The 16,295-nt window shown below is 38.6% G+C and overlaps 2 protein-coding genes across 5 annotated transcripts in view; both read left to right on the top strand.

Moving 5' to 3' along the window:
* The window catches only part of IQGAP2 (IQ motif containing GTPase activating protein 2), a 125,488-nt gene extending 124,280 nt beyond the window's left edge, over positions 1 to 1,208 (top strand). For all 4 annotated transcript variants that reach the window (XM_032205396.1, XM_032205393.1, XM_032205392.1 and 1 more), the window contains one exon: positions 314 to 1,208. In XM_032205396.1, coding sequence (XP_032061287.1) covers positions 314 to 427 — 114 coding nt within the window. In that variant the 3' untranslated portion in view covers positions 428 to 1,208. The remainder of the gene's footprint in view (positions 1 to 313) is intronic.
* A 6,362-nt stretch (positions 1,209 to 7,570) lies between these two features.
* On the top strand, positions 7,571 to 15,994 carry F2R (coagulation factor II thrombin receptor). The gene is made up of 2 exons (XM_032205924.1): positions 7,571 to 7,687; positions 14,596 to 15,994. Exons 1-2 carry the CDS (start codon positions 7,609 to 7,611, stop codon positions 15,792 to 15,794), a joined length of 1,278 nt encoding a protein of 425 aa, XP_032061815.1. The 5' UTR covers positions 7,571 to 7,608; the 3' UTR covers positions 15,795 to 15,994.
* Positions 15,995 to 16,295: the final 301 nt, after the last annotated feature.

Genomic DNA, 16,295 nt, shown 5'->3' with positions numbered 1-16,295 from the left:
ACATACATTAGAGAGACCATCAAACTGCATCAAACCAAGTGGCATATTAGAGCAGTGGCAAGGAGCAAATACCTATGCAAGAGTATAATACACAGGAGTCTATCTTTCTTCCAGCTTGCTGTTACTGACAGCTTATAATGGGGGATCTAGAAAACATGTACTGTTTTTCATACTTACCAATAGTTCCTTTTAATTGTTTAAATTGTGAAGGACCTGGAGTTTTAGGTAATTAGCATGTGATGAAAATGACCCAATCTATTTGCGATGAGGTATAGATTCAAGCAAAGAATAATGATTTTATTTATTGTTACAGGATTTGCTTCAGATGCAGTATGAAGGTGTGGCTGTAATGAAAATGTTTGACAAAGCTAAAGTGAATGTTAACTTGCTCATATTCTTGTTGAATAAGAAGTTCTATGGCAAATGAGTGTCTTCAGACATCGTGGACTACATCCACCAATGGGAAGTCTCTTCAGTATTTTATTTTTTTTTTTTTGCTTTTCAACATTTGTTTGATGTTTGTCATTGGATGCTTTTTAACTTTACAGGAAACTAAAAGACCAAATATTGAGAGGAATGTATACAGTGCCTTTTCATCATTGATAATGGAGCAGAAAAATAGAAAATAGATTAATTTAAACACTTCCAGATCTCATTGGTGTTGGTACTTTTAAATCAAAATATTGTTTAGGACACTCAGCTATTGTGGTTGTATGGATATTAAGGTAGACAGAAAGTGAATTTAGTTGAATATATAAGCCTCTTCCTATTAAAAACATTTTAAATGACCTCAGATATATAATATAGTTCATATTAGACTTTAAGTATTTACCAAAAGAAATCCTAATTTGTCTCTAGGGGATAGCTCGTGCAAATATTTAGTTACATACTAAGCCTATTTTCTGGCAGTTGTCAATTGCAAAGCAAACTTGTTGTGCAATTCAAAAATTTTTATAGGTAATTATAAAGTGACAGTAACATTTTACTGTACAAAAATATATTTTGTGATTCATTCCTACTAAATAAAATGCACTACTGCCTTGTGTAAAATGACATTTTCTACTTTCACAACCTTTTGAGTGGCATGGGGGTAATCTGGACAGTGAACAGCTGTTCAGTTTGAAGTATTTGAATACATAAATCGTGCCTGTCTGTCTTTTTGTAAGAAAATAAATGCAATAAAATCAGTATTTAGATTTTTTTAAATATTCTTTGGAGATTGTTCTATGTAAAATAAATGTTACTTAATTAAACTGGCTTGTTTCCTAGATTTCATTTAAAAGGATTATTCAAGTAGCAGTCTAGATGGTAATGAGAACTTTCAAGAGCTTTTATAAAATTGAATCTAAGCTTAACTATCCTCACATTACACTTTGGGAAGGTTTCTCAGCAGTGAAGTCTTCTTGATCTTCATCACTACTTTCAGTGGCATAATTTTGCTGATTAATTACCAATTACATCTAAAGAGCAAGAACATGTATAGTGGATACTGTAATATATAAAGCAAGGAAAGCTATTTACTACTCTCACTTTCCTTGTGACAGATCATCTTAGAAGATGAATGTAGAGCGAGATGTTCTGGAATGCATTGTAAAAGCAATATTATGCAATATTACATAAATATTTAATTCTGAAGCTGAAATCTAAAGTGAGTGGCAGATACGTAGACTACATTAGTTTGTACACTGATCTGTTGTATTACACAAGTTGGAGAAAAGATTTCTTGTTAGAGATATTCATTTATGTGTGACATTAAATGTGAACACTTTACTACTTTAAAACAGCTACTATCACTAAAAAATAAACAGGTCCTAGGTACTTCCATTTCTCCTCCAGCTAGTTATGCTGTATTACCCATTTATCAGCCATTTAAATGTTACATACTTATTAATACCCAGATTCACTTAAAATAGCTGTTAGGGAAGATGGAAGTAGCACTTTGAAGGCCCCTTCTAACTGAACTATTCTATTCTGAGATTATGTAGTCCAACTACCTGACCTCTTCAGGGCTAAACAAAAGTTAAAGCACATGACTGAAGGTATTGTCCAAATGCCCCTTGAGCACTGACAGGCACAGGGCATCAGCCACCCCTCTAGGAAGGCTGTTCCAGGGTTTGGCCACCCTCACAGTAAAGCAACTTTTCCTCATGCCCAGTCTGGCAATTGTCCAGAACTGGACAATCCCCTGACACAGCTTTGTGCTGTTCCCTTGTGCCTTGTCATTGGTGACCAGGGAGGCTAATCCCTACACAGTTTTGACAAATTTTGCACAAGTAGGATGTTGACCAATAAAAACAGACCTTTGAAGTGACATGTCAAAAGCCTGGAAATATGCTGGTGTATTTACTAGAGACCCACTGCCTCTGTGAGAGTAAGTCACTCCTAGATGTGTTGCTTTGTGTGACATACTTGACACACCTAGTTCCTGCTCAGTTCTAATGTGAGCAGAACCTTCCTAGCTGCACCTTATGAAAGCTTGTTGGTAATGACATGTATGAAAGGTACAGTCTGTATACCAGATCTCATCTTTTCCAACTGTTTCTTGATATTCCTGCTCTCCTGGTACACATCAAAGAAAAACTTCCACTTAAATTTCTTTGAACTCCTTCAGAAGCTTTCTTCTTAATTAGCTGGTTCAGTTTAGGACCTTGTCACTGAACAAATAATGAACCCTGCCAAACAAGGCTGACCATAATGGTTCTACCTAAATATAAGATTGACAGGTAATACTGGTACTATGTAATTGGGCTAAGTAATTCTGTACCCACCAGTTACTGTCATATACAGGTGATATCTACTAGAAAGTAGAAAATTGTTCTTTTGGAGGTTACTGTGAGCTGCAATTTAGGGACTCCAATTATGCATGGTTAGATATGCGTTGATGAAACCAGTTTCATTCATGAAATAGTCTTGTGGACAGACTTGCCTTGCTGGTGACAAAAAATTAGGAAAAAAACAGCATAGCTGAATAGTGTTTTACTCAGCTGTTCTCAGTATAGAGAACTGAGTCTTTCCTTGTAAGACCTGTCCATCAATTAAGTTTGTTTTCCTAGACAGTGCAAGTGAAATTATAATAGTCAATAGTCATTGTCTGTTAAACTTAGAGTTTGCATTTTTCTGACATACCATTTTTAGAGTTGACTAAGAGCGCTTTGCAATTAACTTGATTTAATTTGGCACTTACTCATTCTGATGGGTTTCTGAAGCTCCAAAACAATCCACAAGATTGTGGAATGAATAATATCTATCTTATTTGACCAAGCAGAGAGAAATACTATCACAAGTGATTGCTCTGTTCTGTTTTACTTGGTGCCTATCTGCAGACCTTTGTTAGTGCTTTTTTAAAAGCAAGCAAGAACAACTAAACAAACTTCCCTCTAATAGCAAATCCAAAGAGCAACAGTCACATCTGACATCAAACAGTTCATAACTACTTAGACAACACAACCCTCTTCCCAGACCTGGAGGACTGGTTTTGCCTCTGAAATATGGTTCTAACCTCACCCTTTTAGAGCAGTAACTACAAACCCAGGCATGCACCAGAGCAGTGTGGTAGCTCCTGAACAGAACGATGGCTTCTTTCCCATCGACATAAAGATGCAACCAGATGGTTCCAGGCTTTCTTGGTAGACCTGTGGAGTTTTATAGGAATGAAGTTTTGTACTGTGATATGCTCCTGAGGGGAAAAATAAATAAATAAATAAATAAAAAATAAATGCTGAAAAAGATGCAAGAAGTTGAATGTAAAACTGTTACAAGTTTTAGAAACTGTGAACTCTTCACCTCCATTACAATTAGCTTATCCAGACAAAGTATAGCATATCCTGTAGCATAATTACAGGATTAAAAAACAAACAAACAAACAAACAAAAAAAAAAAAAAACACCTAAATTTGGCTCCTGTATGCAAACAGAAAATCTAAAAATAGTTGTTTTTTTTTTTTTATTATTCACTTCCTATATCTACAGTAAGCCAATTTATAAGGATACAAAGGACATAGCTCTGTGACTGTTCCTTATAACTGAAAGGAAGGTTATCATTGTAGGTATGATGTGAGTTTCCCTTCACATATTTCACAGATTTGGCAGGCAGTGGCTTATGCCTCAAAAACTGGCCTACTGGTAAAGGCTTCTGGAATCTAATTTACAAAAAATGTGTATTTTCTCTGGGGTCTGGTAAAATATTTAGAAAAACTTATTTATGTTGTGGTATAACCTTGCAGACAGCTAAGTTACACACAGCTTTTACCTCTCCACCCTAGTGGTATGGAGGAGAGAACTGAAAAAGCTAAAAATGTAAAAAGTCATTGATTGAGATAAGTTTGATAAATGATAATAATAATAACAAAAGAAAAAAAGTCATGCAAGACACAATTGCTCACCACCAGCTGGTTAATGTCTAGCCGATACCCAATTTGGTGCCCCACAGCCCTGCCCTGACCAACTCCCCCGTTCCTATTGCCCAGCATGACACCATGTGGTAAGGGACACCCCTCTGGCCCCCTAGGGCCAGCTGTCCTAGCTGTGTCCCCTCCCAGCTCCTTGTGTACCCCCAGCCTCCTCGCTGGTAGGGCAGTGTGAGAAGCTGAGAGAAGTCCTGGGCTTTGTGTGAGTGCTCTGCAGCAACTAAGGCATCAGTCTGTTATCACCACTATTTTCATCAAAAATCCAAAGCACATTGTGCCAGCTACTAAGAAGAAATTTAACCCTATCCTAGCCAAAATGAGGACATTTTAAGACTCAAATTGGAGGTTAAAAAATAAATAAATAAATAATATTTCTTTGCAGATAGTTCCTTCAACAATACTTGTTCCTAGCTTATGACTAAAGGTTAACTCTATTGCACAGTGTTCCAGAACCTGATCTTGTTTCCAGATGCCTATCTCTTCATAACACTCAGAAGCTGATCCAACTCATATACCTTCAGGATACTAAATGTAAGTATTCATAGACATTTCTTGGACATGCCTCCAGTTGTGTAGCATTGGACCACATAGGTGATTGAAATGTTTGAAAAAAGAAAAAAAGAAAGAAAAAAAAAAAAAAAAAAAAAAAAAACAGATTTTGTCAGCTCCACCCTATCAATTTTTCCTCCTGTCCTCCTGTACATGACCAGATTCTTGAACCAGACATCAGATTTTTCATTTTCTTTTATCTTTAAGAACATCTCAAAAACACTTAGGAGGGTGTTTTTTGTGAGAAAGGCATCACATAATATTGATTCCCAAAGGTGGAAGAAACATGTTAAAAACATTCTTCCAGAATTGAAATGCTTGTTCATTTTCACATTCAAGTGCATGTCAGAGTAATCTGGTATATAATGAATGTTGGGGAAATCAGGTGTAATGCTTCTTTATCAAACTATATTGTTCAAAGGACGTAAGTTTTCACAACTTGTGGATCTAGCCCCCTGACCAACCTTAATGTCAGCTCTCAAATCTCCAGTTTGAACTCTTGGCAAGACGTTTCCTGTTGCATTTCTCACTAAGACAGAGCTCTTAAAATGCTGTCATATCTGAGACTGGAAATGGGTTCATCGCATGTTTTTACTATATATGGTGTGTTAAGAGTTAGTTCCTCATTTGCTTCAATTTTTTTTTTCAAGGCACTCTACATTTAGGTCACAGATGTCACTTTGCTGTGCCTATTTACATAGATTAAAATGCATTTGAGTCTGTATAAATACACACTGTAAAAATGGAGTGCCTCTAATGGAAAGCACATTCAGAGAACTCCCTTTCTGTTTTCACAGTGTGTTTAAATTTCATTCAGTACAGCAAATCCTGTTAGTTTTTCTCAACCTGTGGAAGAACAGATTGATGCTTTAAAATTGCATATGCAGTATAGCAGCTTTAAAAAGAAAAAAAAAAAAAAAAGTTTTCACTTCAATGGCAAAATGAGTTTTCTCCACACAAATATTCCCACAAATATTCTATAACTTATTTTCTCTTCTCTCTTGAAGGCCTATCTCTCAGCTATAGCTTCCTTAAGGAAACCGCAGCATAGAAGATAAATTCAGCTCACAAGGAGCTTCTGCTTATGCATATGCTAAACAAATAGGGTTGGGCAGAAAAAACACTGCTGTTACACCGCATTTGGGTATGCTTATAAAGCTGCAAGACCATGGAAATGTCCAAGAATAGTGCTTCTCTCTCTTCCCAAATAGATTAAAATAAATAATCTGTAATTAAAATATTTTCTAAATTGATAAAAAGAAACTATTCAGTATAAGGTATTCTCTGTGGTTCCCTGGTTTGTTCAGGGATGACAGAGTTTGTTTTGCATGTTTCTCACTAAATTGCAAGGTCTTCTTACCCACCTGAGGAAAGGCCAGCCCACAGTAAAACTAATACTCATTACTTCTTCTTGGTCTGTGCAATCCAGTGTCAACCTTAATGTTGCCACAACATGGAGCAATGGCTAGAATTGTGAGACAAACATAGTAGAGCAAGCAAGGATTAGGACTGGAATTTGCTGCGAACCAGTACTTGCTCTCAGGAATACTTTATTTTCTACAGGTATTATTCTCAGTTAAAGAGTATAGGCCAGCATTTCTGCAACAGCTCAGCTTCATGTATCTAACCAACTACTAAACATAGCTTGCCTCCCATCCTGTCTGTATTGCGATAAACTGAAATATATACACTTCAGGATGGGGCAGCACACTCTAGCAAATGACGGAGCATCTATTTGTAAAGCTTTTGATTGCATTATGCACCTAAGGCTTACAATGCACTAAACTTCCAGCAGAATAAGTATTTTCACCACCATCACCACCAAGAACAACAACAACAGAAGAGCCTAAATAATAGCTGCAAAGTTATTTTCCTCTGTAGTTTTGATTAGGTTTCACCTCAAGCAGTTTCTCATTCATGCAACTTAGGAAGGACAGAGCAAAGCTTTCTTATCCAAGACGTATGCCATTGAACTCAGGAGTGGCAGCACTTCGTGTGCATCCTTGGAATAAGAACAAAATAAATAAATAAATAAATAAATAAAAACAACAAAAATAAAAACAACGGAAAACAGACACAAGAACCTCACAGGTGAGTAGCACATCTCCTTTCAGGTTGGCCAGTGCTTTTAGGGCAGTGAGTTTAGCAAGCCCAGGCAGTGGAAGGGGAGCTGTTGGTTATTGTATTGAAGACTGATTTCTGCTCGAAGAAGCATCTCCTCCCTATCACTAACACTGCAGCTACTTCAACCTCCTATGCTACTGCGGGGTCTTAGCGATTGGAATCACGTGCACAAAACTCGGCAAACTCCTCTCCTTAAACTCAGACCCATTTTGGGGGGGGATTATCCTTTGTCTGGCACTTCCTGCCTCCGCACCGCGCCCAAGCCCCTGGCGCCTTCCCCCTTCCCTGAGCCCAGCTAGCGCCGAGGAGGCGCGGGCAGGCAAGCACCCACCGCCCATCCCCATCCCCATCCCCGTCCCCGACCCCATCCCCGTCCCCATCCCCGTCCCCGTGCCCGTCCCCGCCCCGCCCCGGCTCGGTGGAGCCGCCCCTCCCGGCCCTCCCTCGCCGCCCCCGGCGCGGCAGGGACGCACGGACGGGAGCTAGGGAGGGACGGACGGACGGACGGAGGGAGGCAGCCGGCGGCGGCCATGGGGCTGCCCGCGCTGCTCTACGCCCTGGCCGTGCTCAGCTGCCCGCTCTCGCCGCCGCTCGCCGCGGCGCAGGCCGGTGAGTGGCCCAGACGGGGGGTGCCCGGGGGGGTCCTGAGCCTCGGGAAGGGGCAGGGGGATACCGGGAGTGGGCTCCGATCCGGCCGGAGCAGAGGGAAATAAATGAATTTCCCGCTGGCAGAGGGAAATAAGCGGCGTGTGCCCGCGGGTAGCCGGGGCAACGGGGTTCTGCTTTCTGGTTTTAATTAGCGTTGGCTTCCTTCGGCCATTCACTGCGCTGCGCCCGGTTTGTTCTCACAGCCGCGAGAGCAGGCTAGCACATGTCAGGCTGGGTAGAGCGGTGTCAGCCTGTTGTTCGGCGAGAGAACTGCTTTGTTTATCTACTTGGGTAAAAGGCAGTGCCATGGATCCAAAATACACAGATTTCGGAGTGACACCGTGCCACAGGTGAGGTGATTAAAGATGAAGAAGGATTTATAATTGTCCCATGGCTGAAGAGAAGACCTAGCAATAGCAGATTATGATGGAAAGAAGAGACGAGGTTGGCGAGATGTACTGGTGGGTCTCATGAAAAGAATGGCACTGCCTTTTGTTAACAACTTCAGGAGATAGACTGCCTGCCAAATATGTGGCAGCAATAAAGACTGGAAGATCTGCCAACACAAAACAGTTCATAATACGCACCCTAATTAGATGACTTTCCTCTTTGTTTAATTAGATACAGAACGAATGACAACATGTGTGCTGTACGTGGTGAGGCGTTGGATCTGTCTAGCTCTGAACTTGTCTGACAGTGCAGGTGCTCAGGGGAGGAATGTAAGAGAAGTATGTTTAGCCTCACGGTTTCTAGTAAATGTACAATGATACTAAGGGCTAGATCATGCACTTAGAGATAGCAACATTTTTATTTTCTGTAAAATTCTGTTTAGTGTTTCTTTCAATCCTGTAAAACCCGGCTAAAAAATTAGAATTTCACCTCTTGAGATACCTGCTGGGAAGTCTCAGTGCAAGCTCAAAGTACAGAAAAGGGCCGATAAGAGGAACAGAGTGTCTGCCAGCTAAGGGGAAATTTTAAGTGTGGTGTCTTTGACTACCAAAATGAAGGCTGAGAGAGGACAGAGCTAGTGCATGTAATTATGCTGGGAGGGAAATATCAGAGAGGGGAAAATTTCAGCTAAACAACTTTTTGTCACAAGGACAAGTGGGCAGAAAAGAGGCCACAACCGTGTTCATATCAAAAGTTGAAAGGAAGTGTCCTTATTATAAAAACAAACAAACAAAGAAAGAAACAAACAAAAAAAACAACAGGGGGGAATGTTTGCGTGGGAGGTAATTATGAACTAAATTATGAACTATAGAAGTTATTGTTGGAAAAAGATCGTACTCTTCAACGCTCTTCTTCCAGTTTATGGAAACATCCAAGCTGGTTTTTCTGTCTTTAACAATTGTAATCTTCATTGAAGAGTACCCTGATGTACACTATTTAATTGCTGCATCCTTAGGAAACAATGAACAAAATACTTACTGTATTACATCACTAACACTAAGAAAAGAAAAATTCAAACAAGTTATTTCATGCGCAGTAGAACTAATAAAGCCCAGCCATCTATCTGCATGTCTTCTGATCCCCTTTCACTCTCTCCCACAGCAATAATGTCCTTTCCCTGCTGTCCAACGTAACCTTCCCTATTTTAACCACAATGCTCTTAATTCCCACTGCATGTGCATTGCTGCATCCCTAGGCCAGCTATTGTCTTGCACCTGTGGCTTCTCTCCCACTTCCTACTTGATCCCTCAATACCCACAGTTATCACCATATTGGCCTCTGCTGGTCCTGTGGGCAAGTGAAAAACAATAAATATTTGCAGTGGCTTGGTGCTGGGTGCTTGCTCCTAAGCTCACAGGGTGCTGCCTCACAAAGGCTGGGCACGCCAAGGTATCTGGCTGAGGTCTGAAGTTGCCTGGACTTTCCTGTGTTGGGACACTGACAGCTGGATAAAGAGACAGATGCTACCATTGCTTGAAGCCAGCAGGCATGGTGAAAGCTGTTGAGAAAGGAAAGCAAAAAGGAGCAGGCATCTGTTGGCAAGAAAATGAGACTTCATAAAAATGTGTGAAAATTGTTACTGCGTTACTCATGTACTACAATAATGAACTCTGCATGAATGGAGATATGTGTTAAAGAACACTTTAAAAAGAAAACATGGTGTTTATTGTTACAAAAGGAAATAATTGTCACCTGTCCTACAAGACTGTAGCTTACCTTACTTATAAACATCTGGCTTGCATTTATCATTCTGTCTTTCAGTACCTAATTTTTGGGCCACTATAAATTTAGATTGTAGATGAGCATCCATGCAGATTATACAAAGGGAAGATAAGAGGAACAGACTTCATGTTGTAAGCCAGTGGTGCAGCACTACAATCCATAATGCCCAGAAATCAGTATTTATAGTTGTCCGGTGGCACACAGAGAATATCTTTAACTGTCTTGAGTCAGAGTCTAATGTGTTTAGTTTTGCACCTCATTAAAAAACAGACAAACAAAAAAAAAAAGTATTTTGTGAGGTGAAGATGAACACTGCAGATTTGTAACTGTCTAGGTTTATGGGTTTATAGAAATACTTCAAAATTTTCCGGTGCTCAAGAGATGTGGAGTGCTGTTTAAGATTGTCTGAAGCTGTTATGTTTTGCTCTCTACTTTTCCTTTCACAAAACAGTGCACACAGTAGCGCCTTGCATATGAAAACATACATGAAATTACAAAATAGCTCTTTGTGAAACACAGCACCATCTTTCAGGGCAAGCAGAATATGTGTATGCTAACCAGGAGATCAACAGTATTTGGTACTTGATGGAAAATAGAACACAATGGATTGTTAAAATCAGTCACAAACTTTATACAGTTTGTGCACTTTCTAGCTTCCTGTATCATTTCTGCATGTCCTTGTTGAATAATCAGTGCAAAAGCAGTAAAAGAAAACTTCAGGAAATTTGAGTATTGTACTGATTTTGCTTAATTTTTGTCTTTTGAAGTCCTTATTAGAAGCAAAGGGAAGAACGTAGTGTACACTACATAGTGTAGTGTCCTGACTGCACGCCATGAGGATAAAACTCCAATGCTTTATCCTGTTTGTTCTTAGTTAAGCCAGAGCTCTTTCTATATTACAAGTACTTTGATGCAGCTGTTAACTCTGCTGTTAGATCAGCAGTAAGAATACCATTAATCATATAAATAATATTCCACAAGTTTTGGGCTCTTCCCAAAGGAATGGGTGATAGCCTGGCAGAAGCAGGATTCCCGAGCATTTATGATTGTTATACTATCAAAGCTTTACCTCTGTTTTCTGGACAGATTATTTCTATGATTAAAAATGTCTTAGGCTTTAGTCAAGTATATTTTAGAGACATACTCCATTGCATCTTTAAAACAGCTCAAAAAGAACTCCTGGCACATTCTGGTATTCATACAGAAAATCTTTTCTGTAGAGCTGCTATAGAGCTTTGATGTATTATCAGAGCTTATAGATAGTCTATTTCCTATTACAGTGTTTTGGTTTTTTTAAAATAATAAGACATAATTTAGTCATTCACTCTTACATGTATAAATCGCTGATCACTGCCTTTCTCAAATAAACACTGACACAAAAGGAATCCAGAACCCCAGGGCACTTACTGTCTTGCTTTCCATTTTATAAAGCATGAGTGCACTGTTGTTTTTTCTAATAATGTACAGACATTGGGTCACACAAACATATAAACATCTTTGCAAAGGAAAAGAACTGATATCTGGCTATAAATATCTTAATTTAATTACAATTTAGTTTCGTTAAGAAAGTTTAGATTCGTGTTATCTGTATTAGAGAGCAGCAGAGAGAAACAGCAAGATTAAGGTCTCATCCTATTTTCCTGTACAGCTGACTTTCACGTAGTTTCTCATGTCATCTAAGTTCAAGATAAAGATGTGGACAGAGCACAGTACACGACATGGAGATGTTGTTCAAGGTTGAGGTAAACTCTGAATTTAGAAAGTCATTGCTTGTATGAAGAACATGTAGTTTGGCTAAGTTGAAGTATTATTCTGTAGAATTTTAACTCAATTAAAAATATTTATGCTTGCCCTGAGTTATTGTAATAGGATTCTACTTTTAGGAAATTTTGATAATGGAGTAATGTGGACTGTAAATAGTTCCATCTAAAACTCATCCTGTAAAGTAATTAGCTCCAAGATTTCAGTATATAATTAAAATTATCAGCAATGTTTAAGTAACTACAAGGAATAACTTATTCAAAGGCTTGTGGTTGATATACAGAACGTCTGTCAATCATCATTTTTCTTCTCTAACTTATTTTGGTAGTGTTCTAATGAGTCACTGATGAGAAATGGGTCAGGTTACTGGCAAGAGTTTTCACGATAAGTAACTTAACCCCCAGCCATTACGGGTCTGTGGTTCCACCTCGTTTGCTTGCTAGTCCTCAAAAAGAGAGACACAGCAGCACTTCTGAGGCTTCACAGCAACACTGCTAACTACTGTGAAGCAGCACAGGTGAAAACCTTCAAAGTTCAGGGATACAGGGTTATGAGAGGTGCTTGTTAGAAGCACCTCAGTTCCCACGTCATGCAGAGGTGATCTTGGTAATATAATTCCTATCTCTAAACACAGCTCTACCCTGCTTCTCACCAGGCTCATTTACACCTGTGCTTCCTCAAAATGTGCCTAGCTCACATGAAACCATGTCACCTCTTCATTGTTCTTCAGTGACAGAGGAACCAAGAAAGAAGCATAGAACTCTGGGGACTATGATTGTCATTATATTCCTTTTTCAACAATTTTTTATTTTATAAAAAACAATTGAAGAAATTTATATTCATAGCATATGAAGTCTTGAATTCATAAAACAAGTGTGTACTGGAAATATCAGAAGTAAAATTCAAGTTCTTTCATCACTCTTAGTGATGTCTATAAGCTTTACCATGAAGACTTGCCTGTGGCAGAAGAAATCTCTTTCTTTTTTTTTTTTTTTTCATTCAAATATAATTATGATCCTCCCATAAGAGGTGAATACCGATGGTGTCAGTTGTGACAGGTTTTTATTGCGATAATCATTAAGTAGTGGAAATCACCTAATTATTCAATGTTAGCTACATGCTAAAGTTAAAGGTGTGGATTTATGCTGTATCTGAACTGCTAAATTAAGAGCTGACTGAGCCATCTAATCACTTGCACTAAAATTTTAAAGTAATGTTAAAGATTGAGGTTCCATAGTTCCGCTTTTTGTTAATGTTCTCATTTGGAATGAAGAACAGATCCTTGTATAACTTTGTGTAGTGCCATTCTGTACAAACACTGCGTGCTGAATCCCACATCCGTCTGTCACGCTTGTGTTTTGGTATACTTATCAAATAGTTCCTACTTCAGTCTACATAAACAAGCTCCCAGACTTGAATTCTTATCCAGCAGCCTTTTTCTGTCCTGTAGAGAATGCACTCAAATAACTGTATATAAAAACACATCACAAACATGTCCCTTTGTTTGTCCTCTCCTACCTCAGAATGCTGCCATGATACAGCATGATATCTGCAGCACAACAGTTCAAAAAAATAAAAAATGCCCAAATCCCTCTGTCTCTGCTTTCATCCTCTCCCACATTCTAGCCTGGATTTTACTAACATTCAGGCTGGGCAAGGCTCCTCTCTCACAGCCCTTCGCACAAAGGTTGGTAGTTGGCTGCTTAAAGCTGCAGTCATTCCTTTCTTTGCCATCTGCCTCCTTAGGATGCTTTTGCTCTCATCTGCATTTAAAAAAAAAAAAAAAAGGATTGAATTGCTATAGAACAAATAATTGCTTCTGAAGAATAGATAGATGAATCATGCCCAAGTACTTTTGGTTCACTGATTTAGGCTTACACAACTTAATTTTTGTTTTAGTAGTTCAGGATTTAACAAGTGATCAGGTGCATAGCTGAGTAGATGAATGGTTACTTCGTAGTAGTAACTCCATCAGTTCTGCCTGCTCATAATATGTTTGAAATAACTTTCACATAACTACAATAAGCTGAAAAAGGTGTTCTTCCAGAATAAGTGTTCATATGTTTGCTTTGTTTGTTTTTACATACATATGCCCTTACCACACCTGCAACAATTTGTAATTCTCACTGCCTTAACGTAATCTGTTTACATTCAAAAGGCAGGGATGCTCTGTCCTGACACATCTTCTCAGTTGTAGTCAGTGAACCATGCTGCAGGAAACATCACTGTAGAGGCAATGTCTGTGGCACATCTCAGAAGTGCAGGAAGGGCATGCTGGATGCATGCTGACCTCGATGCACACTGCAGCATACAATAAGTAGAACTGGGAAAGTGTTTCAGTGGAATCTGTGGCTACCTGTTCAATCCAAGCAGGAGGGTGATTCATGTCAGCCATGAAAACTGTGTGAAGACTTCTGCCATTGGTCTTTATGTTCATCTGGCCATCAGGAGACCACAGAAATATCTCAGAAACTTGGTATTTTAATCACACTTTAACTTTTTGTTACTTTGGTGATGTGTACTTATGTGTATGAATACCAACATTTACGCTAGCACCTCAATTCTAATAAACTTTATGAAGCATCTGACAAAGAAAATTTATGGGTGGCAAATTTACAGTTGTATTTATGTTAAAGTAGTCTACAGAGAATATAGACTAGATTGGTTCCTTAAGCACAGATAGTTTGGTCCCTATCATAAAGAGCTTAGAATTTAAGAGAGTGGAGTTAAAGGGGGAAGTATTACCTGAACTGTAACAGGGGCTAAAACAAAATGGATGGACCAAAATCTGTGAGCCATCCACATTTTGAATAAAGTATTAACTGTATTATTTTGTGTTGTCGATATTATTTTAGCTTCCTTTTCCGAAAGATGTTTTCAGTCCCCCATAGTATGAAATATCTGTTTTTTAATCTTTATACTGTCTTTTCTTTCAGCATCTAGATCCAACAGCAGTAGTCCAAGGGCCAGAGCTTTTCTGATACCTGACCGTGGTGACCCTATACCTATCGAAGACATTGAAAGCAGTGCTGAAAATGAGTCAGAATTTCGAATGACAGGTTTCACCAACCAGACCAGATCACCTCCACGTGAACAACGAACTGTGTCAGTGGAAACAGCAGGATACCTCACTAGTCCGTGGCTGACCCGTTTTGTTCCTTCAGTTTACACCTTAGTGGTTGTGCTGAGCCTCCCTCTGAACATTACAGCCATATTTGTGTTCCTGAAAAAAATGAAAATCGAAAAGCCTGCTGTAATATACATGCTGAATTTGGCCCTTGCAGATGTGCTGTTTGTAAGTGTGCTTCCCTTTAAGATTGCTTATCATTTTTCTGGAAACAACTGGTTATTTGGACCTCAAATGTGCCGCTTCATCACTGCTGCTTTCTACTGCAACATGTACTGTTCAATAATGTTTATGACAAGCATAAGCTTTGATCGCTTCTTAGCAGTGGTGTACCCCATGCAGGCCCTTGGCTGGCGTACATTAACACGTGCCACAGTGATTTGTTTCATCATATGGCTTGTAGCAATAACTGGGGTTATTCCTTTTCTCATCAGAGAGCAAACCATGGAAATAACCAACTTAAATATAACAACCTGCCATGATGTGCTACGGGAATCCGAACTTCACAAGTACTACTTTCACTTTTTCTCCATCTTCTCTTCTGTATTCTTTATAGTGCCATTTATAATAACTACCATCTGTTACGTGTGTATCATTCGGTGTTTGAGTTCTTCTAATATTGTTGCAAAACAAAATAAGAAGACACGTGCATTGCTTTTGTGTGTGGCAGTTTTTTCTGTTTTCATTATTTGTTTTGGACCAACAAATATCCTCTTATTAATTCATTATATCAATTATTCATATGACAACAGTTTAGAGTATCTCTACTTTGCCTATCTCCTGTGTGTTTGTATCAGTAGTGTTAACTGTTGCATCGATCCCCTTGTTTACTACTATGCTTCTTCTCAGTATCAGAGACAACTTTTCAGCCTCATCAGTTCTAAAGGGACTTTAGATCCTAACAGTAGTAACAGCAGTGGCCAGTCAATGTCTACCAATAGCAGAAGGGGTACCTGCTCTACTAACGTAAATAACAGTGTCTACAGCAAATTACTAGCAATACAGTGAAATAATGTCTTACATATGATTAATTTTTATACAGTTTCATACAAAAAAAAAGACTGCACTATATCCAAGTTTTTGCTTATACCAAGTTGTACAATACATAGATCTATGGTTTTCCTTACAGTAATGCACAATCCAAATTATAACATAGTACATGTGTATGTATATGTATATATATATATAGTATATGTAAATAGATTAATGTAGAGGGAAAAAAATAATTTCTTTATAATAGCTGTTGAGTGTTTTGAAAATAAACATCCTTTTTTTTCAGACAAACGCTTTACGTAGTTCAATTTATTGTGGGGGTGTATGAAATCCCATTTTAGGATTTTAAACTATCAGATAGATTAAATTCCTACTCATGGAATTAGTCATCTAACCATAATTTTATGAATAAAGTGAAAATAGCTTTTCAGGCAGATTTTTTCCTATTTGTATTTATTTCTAAAATAATCCACAAATGTAATTTTTTAGCATTATTTTGCAACATAGGCCCATAGC

The sequence above is a fragment of the Aythya fuligula genome, chromosome Z (genome assembly GCF_009819795.1).
Source record: "Aythya fuligula isolate bAytFul2 chromosome Z, bAytFul2.pri, whole genome shotgun sequence".
NCBI classification, from domain to species: domain Eukaryota; kingdom Metazoa; phylum Chordata; class Aves; order Anseriformes; family Anatidae; genus Aythya; species Aythya fuligula.
This window is presented reverse-complemented; position numbering and strand designations above follow the sequence as displayed.